Below are 6,000 nucleotides of genomic sequence, written 5' to 3'. Positions count from 1 at the left end.
TGGACTTCTCTTTGCTGGGGAAGGACTGCATGAAGCTTATAAACAAAAACTGCACCAATTCTGCAGCAAAAATCGCGGCAAAAAAAGCAGTGTGCGCACAGGGCCTGGTGGCCTAAGTCCTTGCTCATTACTGAGGCAGAAGGAAAGCTGAACTTTGGGATAATGAGAAACGCAGAGAGAAAAGCAGCAAAAAAAGGGCATTTTGGCTGTACCTATCTTTTTACTGCCAAGATATCAGGTTTTGGCTGCAGAAAAAAAAAGCAGCATGTGAACATAGCTGATAGGACCTATATAAACCGCATAAGTGCGGGAAATAGCGTAGGATATTAGATGCAGAAATGCCGTGAATTTGGGGTGTGTCAGCCCGGCCGCTGGGGGAGCTTTCTGCGGGTGGGAGCTAGCGTGGACGCTCCGGGGAGCGCTCGTGTTCCTGCCACGTTCTGCTGTGATGCTTCCCGCGGTTTCTAAGGCTACAGAGACGCCGAGCTGCAGCCCCGTCCCTCCACAGCAGGACACGGTGCCGCGGACGCACGTGACGATGCGGGGCAGCAGACGGGCGGGCGCCTCTGAGGTGATTTCTGTGAGTGCAGCGCGCGCTCGGCAGCTCCCGCTCCCGCCACAGCCGGATCCCGTGTCTGTCCTCTGACCGGGGACAACCCGACCTCGCAGCGGTTCACGTGTGACAGCTCCAAGAGAGGGCGCGGCCATGACAGCTCCCCAGCCCAGCAACCCAATTGGTCGACGGCTCCACTTTGGCTCCGCCTCCTATCACTTGTTATCCAATCCTAACCGCCTCGCTGGCCTTCTCCTGCCACAATTGGTTCAAGCGCGCGAGCTCCGTTCCCCACTGACCAATCCCAACATTTGTTTAGGGGTTGAATGGGCGTACCCAGTCTCAGCCAATCCAAGTCTTTCATGAGGGCGTGGCTGAAGGGCACTATAGCGAGGGCGTAGCTTGTAGAGTCAACACTTTCAGTGACGTAAAGAATGCAGCTCCTCCTCCTCAGGGGAGGAGTCCAAAACTTGAGCGTTCATTGGCTCTTAGAGCGCTCAATCAATATGATTGACGTGACGTCTCGGCAGAATCATGGTAGGCGTGGGCGTGGCTAGGTCGCTCGGGGTTCCGCCCATCTGGTCCGGCCGCGGGAGCGCGCTTTGGTTGTTACCGGTGGCGAGGAGGAGAGGATGTGGCGCGCGGAGGGGAAATGGCTGCCGAGAACAAGCCGGAAGGTAAAGAGCGCGGAACGGTTCACTTTCTGTGGGGATGAGTGCGCTCTCCGGGGCCGGGGGGATGTGGAAAGGGGGAGGGGATATGTGCGTGTGTGAGTGGAAGGAGACAGGCGGGTGTGAGAGGTGAGGAGAGAGGAGAGCGAGGCGGCTGGGAGGAGAAGGGGAGGGCTGTGTGTGAGGAGGCAGCGGCAGCACAGGAGGAGTGGGCACACTTTCCTGACACCGCTCCCCTCACACTTGGACACATTGAGGAGAAGGAGGCTGTCACCCCCCCATTATACTACAGGCACGGGGTCTCCAGCCCCGGCGGAGGGGGCTGCCCACACATTGGGGTGATAGCCTCCTGGGTCAGCCAGGGGTCAGCTCTTGGCATCCCCTCCTCTGCCATCGTCTTCAGGGGTCTGCCAGCCCCGGGGGGAGACGGAGCCCACTGCCCTCACACCATTGGCTGCCTCCACACCAGCATCCTCTTCCTCTTCTCTTTTTTATTTTTTCTTGCACCCCAAAACTTCTTCCCATTTGTGTCCCCTTATGTAGGACATTGTGTCCTGTTGCCCCTGAGTCCCCCAAGCCCCCTCTCCACCCCTGCCCCTCACCTAGACGTCTTCCCGTCTCCTCACCTTCCTCACCTGCACTCCTCCTTGTCGGGCTTTTCTCACACAAGGGGAGGGGGTCCCTGGCATGTTTCCTCGGCTGGAGCCTACAATCGGGGTATCGGCTCATTGGACGACCGCGGTCTTCATCATCGTCATCCTCGCCTCTTCGTCATGTCGATGAACAACCTGCTGGAAGGACCTTTAAGCAGCCAGAACCGGCGTCCGACACCTGGAAAGTATGGTAAATGCCCCCACACCTGCTCTGCGCGGCATGCCGGGGGGCTGCCAATCATGGGGATTGATCTGTTGTATTGGTGGGCTCTGCTAATAATCCATAGCTGCTGATCCCTGGCTGGAGGGGGGATGGGAGGGGGGCATCCTAGATCAGGCGCAGCCGGCTCCAATAATCCAGCAAAGTTTCCACAAAATGAGCATCAAGTTTACTACACGCTGCAAAACAGCAGCACATGGCACCTCCAGACGGCTGTGATTTACTGTGGAATATTCCTGAACGCCTCCGCTCCGGCCGCCTCTCCTCGGCTACAATCACATCCCATAATTATAAAATGCGTTTTTACTCTTATTCTTTATTTACGTCGCAGTAAAGCCGTCGCCTGCCCCTCGCTATCCTCTATAGGTGAGCAGCCCATATAGATAAACGCCATCCCGTCCTCTCCTCCGTCCTCCAACTCTCCAGGGGCTTCCTTCTACCATGGGCGATTTGCAACAATGTATCCAATATTTTGTAAATATGTAATTACTACATAGAATTTGTAAATGTTTTTATTATTGTTGGACGTTGATGCAAATAATCCATTCATGTCCCTTTTTTTATTTTTTCCTATTTCTTTTTGCCTGCGTCGATTTTTAGACTTTTCGCGTCAGTTACCTGCCACGTTTTTTGATAAAGAAGCGTTTTTAAAAGGGCAATAAAAAACCCTAAAATAACAGATAATTCGATAAGCCGAGGTAACAATATATCTCAAATCCACAAGGGGGTAGTGATGCACTATCAAGACGCTTCCACCATAGACATGCTGATTATGTGTACACCCCCCACCCCCCCAACCAAAATGTTCTTTTTTTTTTTTTTTTCTGGAAAAATGGCACATTTGCATTTTAACTTGAGATACTGCAAAGTATATTTTAATTGGCGAGTTCAGTTAATTCCCCTCCTCACCATGTGATGTAGTAAGGACAAGCTCTCGTGTGGATGGGATTTCTCATTCTAGACTCATCCCAGTTGATGATATTGACGATCAGGTCGGACTTGGGCTTCAGAAATAATTGTTGAATCGGAAAGGGATTTTTTTGGTCTAATTTTATCTATTTTTATTTTTTCACCTTTTGTATTCTTGCTTGCTCTTATTTTATTTTTGGGCCACTCATCCACAGTTTGCATAAGAACACGGTTCGATGCTACTACCCCTTGTTGCATTTCTTTTAGCTTGTTTTAGTTGGCCGAATAGAACTAGAATCACACTGAAGAGCTTTTTATAATGTATAAAATCCATGCTAATTAATAAATAATTTAACATGCAGATTGAGAAAGAAGTAGCCTGGTTATAAACAAGCCTGCGGACCAGGATATAGGATGCCGGACCTAAGCGCCTGTAGCCCGTCGAGCCCGGGAGTACATTAACCTCCTCTTTTGCGGTATAGCAGAGCTGAGCTTGTCAGTAGCTCGCTTTTTTTCTTTTTTACTTTTTTTTTTCTTCTTCAGGTGAGCCTTACTGCATACTAGTAAGCAAAGAAAGAGTTAAGATTCAGCTTTGCTACCTCTTGACGTCAGTGGGTGCTCCTTTGCATGCCTTGGAAATAAATGAGGTGGTGACGACATTGGAAAGTAAAACCGCTCTGCTCGATGGCAAAATATATATATTTTTTCATCACTGATATCATTTTTGATGATGCAGATTAAAATTGCACATTATATCTGTCGCAAACTCACCTGGCTGTCATCATAGACGTTTCGGAGCAGATATTGCGGTAATTGTCTCACCTAACGCCTTCCCCTACTTTGTCTGTCTGGCCCAGTGGATTTAATGACGTTCCCCTAGCCCCCCAACCTCTTCCTCTAGCCTCCCAACCTCTTACCTGCATTTAATAGGAGTAAATACCTGGAGACAGAATCGTGTGAAGTGGCGCCGGCTGTATATGTCCTCTGCATTGTATGGTGTACTGAGACAACGCCATTGCTAGCATCCTAACTATACTGCCAAGACTTATTGGTTATTTTAAGAGACCATATAATTGGTTCCTTAATAAACAGTCTATTTCAGGGGTCTCCAACCTGTGGCATCTCCGCTGATGTGAAACTACAACTCCCAGCATTTCCGGTCCGCAGCTGTCAGGGCATGCTGGGAGTTGCAGTGTTGCCCCAGCTTGCTGACCCTTGATTCTGATAAGGAGCACCTTGTTCTTCATATAACCCAGTGAGAGATTTTTCTGGTCGCTGTCCAAGGTGCTGAACGTAAACCAGGGAATCCCTTTCCTCAGTCATCAGCTGCCTTGTGTCAGTCCTACCCGCTCCACATTAATATCAATTATTTATACATTGCTCTGTATCAGAACCATCAGCAGAGATAAATATCTACTTTAGCGTTTCGTTAATTACCTTAAATGATGTCGTTTTATGAACGGATCGGAAAATGGCAAACTGGATTGTTTAATGTCGGGCAGACAGCTCGTCTCTCCTGCTGATTTGCTAAGCTTGACGTAGAGCCGGGGGGGGGAAACTTGTGTCCATATTTTTACATGTACGTGTTTTTTTTTTTTGTTTTTTTTTTCTCGATTTTGTTGTGCTCCACAACGCTTGTATAATCCGGGAATGTTGTATGTAGAAGTATAGGAGTCGTGTGCTCTGTAGTTTGGGTGCAGATGACTGCAGGAGCGCTGTGATAAATGACACCTTCTTTTTCTTAACCCTGACCTTTTCTAAGAGCCGAGGTGGAGATCTTTAGTAGGCGTTTCAGGAAATTGATTTGGCGACTTTTTTTTTTTTTTCTTTTTCTGACCCTTTTTCATTCTGATTTCTTTTCTTTTTTTTTTTTTTTTTGTAAAAAACAATAGTAAGTAGGTATCTTCCAAAATGCTATTGCTAATTTGAAGAAACCCTCCAGGCAAAGCTGATATATTGGGGATTATTTTCCAAGCCACTTGTGCCATCCGCACTATGTATATTGCATTCAATTTTGGTAGTTAATTCTGTTTTCAAGCAGTTTTTAATCTCGTATGTCAATGTTTTTTTAATGGGGTCTGGTTAAGAGCTATTGCAAAACTTATGGCAAGACTTATTAAAAGGGCTGTCCTCTGAAAATAAAGCTCACCAATCCCCAGCATAGGTGGTAACTTTTTGATTGACCACGGAGTCCCCATTTACTGACAATATGTTGATTTTTTTTTTATATATATATATATATATATATATATATATATATATATATATATATATATATATACATATATATATATATACATATACATATACATATGTGTATGTGTGTGTATATATATATATATATATATATATATATATACATATACATATGTGTGTGTGTGTGTGTGTGTGTGTGTGTGTGTGTGTGTGTGTGTGTGTATATATATATATAGATAGATATATAGATATCTCGGCAGCTCCTTAGGGAATGAATGGAGCGACGTTTGAGCATGTGCACTGCCGCTCCATTCTGAAAGGGAGAAAAGTGCCCCACTCTCCCGATCCCAGAGGTCGGACCCCCACCAATCACTTCTCTTGTGGATAGGTGATCACTTAAATTCACAAGACAGCCCCTTTAAGATATGTTGTTTTTTTTTTGTCCTTCGGCTTAGTCTGTTAAGAGGTGGCCATACAGTATCGATGGCCATTTGATGCAGCCCCTCGGTGTCTATGGGGGGCTTCAGGCATATTTGATTTTATTATGCCAGTCTTTTTGTTCACATGGGAAATAAACCTATGTCAGAACTATCCTACAGCTTATTATTTCCCTTTCGATGTTGAAAATGCATGCGTGGATTGCTAAGCCAAGTGTGCCCATGTATAAGAGGCGTCAGTCAAGCTGTTGGCCCAGTTATGGGCTTAGTCGACATCTATCTACGGAGTATTGTCTAGCAAAATGCGCCAAATTTATCATACAGCATGCGACACTGATAAATTTGGCACAGTTTCTGCCTG

At 46.8% G+C, this 6,000-nt stretch overlaps 1 protein-coding gene across 5 annotated transcripts in view; it reads left to right on the top strand.

Moving 5' to 3' along the window:
- The first annotated feature begins 1,136 nt into the window (after positions 1 to 1,136).
- The window catches only part of CAMTA1 (calmodulin binding transcription activator 1), a 2,097,701-nt gene continuing 2,092,837 nt past the window's right edge, over positions 1,137 to 6,000 (top strand). For 2 of the 5 annotated variants that reach the window (XM_075328220.1, XM_075328218.1), the window contains exon 1: positions 1,436 to 2,067. In XM_075328220.1, coding sequence (XP_075184335.1) covers positions 1,998 to 2,067 — 70 coding nt within the window. In that variant the 5' untranslated portion in view covers positions 1,436 to 1,997. Of the gene's footprint in view, positions 1,231 to 1,435; positions 2,068 to 6,000 lie in introns of those variants that run through there. The other 3 variants (XM_075328222.1, XM_075328221.1, XM_075328219.1) reach the window with 2 other exon arrangements.

Source organism: Anomaloglossus baeobatrachus, chromosome 11 (assembly GCF_048569485.1).
Source record: "Anomaloglossus baeobatrachus isolate aAnoBae1 chromosome 11, aAnoBae1.hap1, whole genome shotgun sequence".
Classification (NCBI taxonomy): Eukaryota; Metazoa; Chordata; class Amphibia; order Anura; family Aromobatidae; genus Anomaloglossus; species Anomaloglossus baeobatrachus.
Note: the sequence above shows the minus strand (reverse complement) of the source record. Positions and strands in the feature narration are given on the sequence as shown.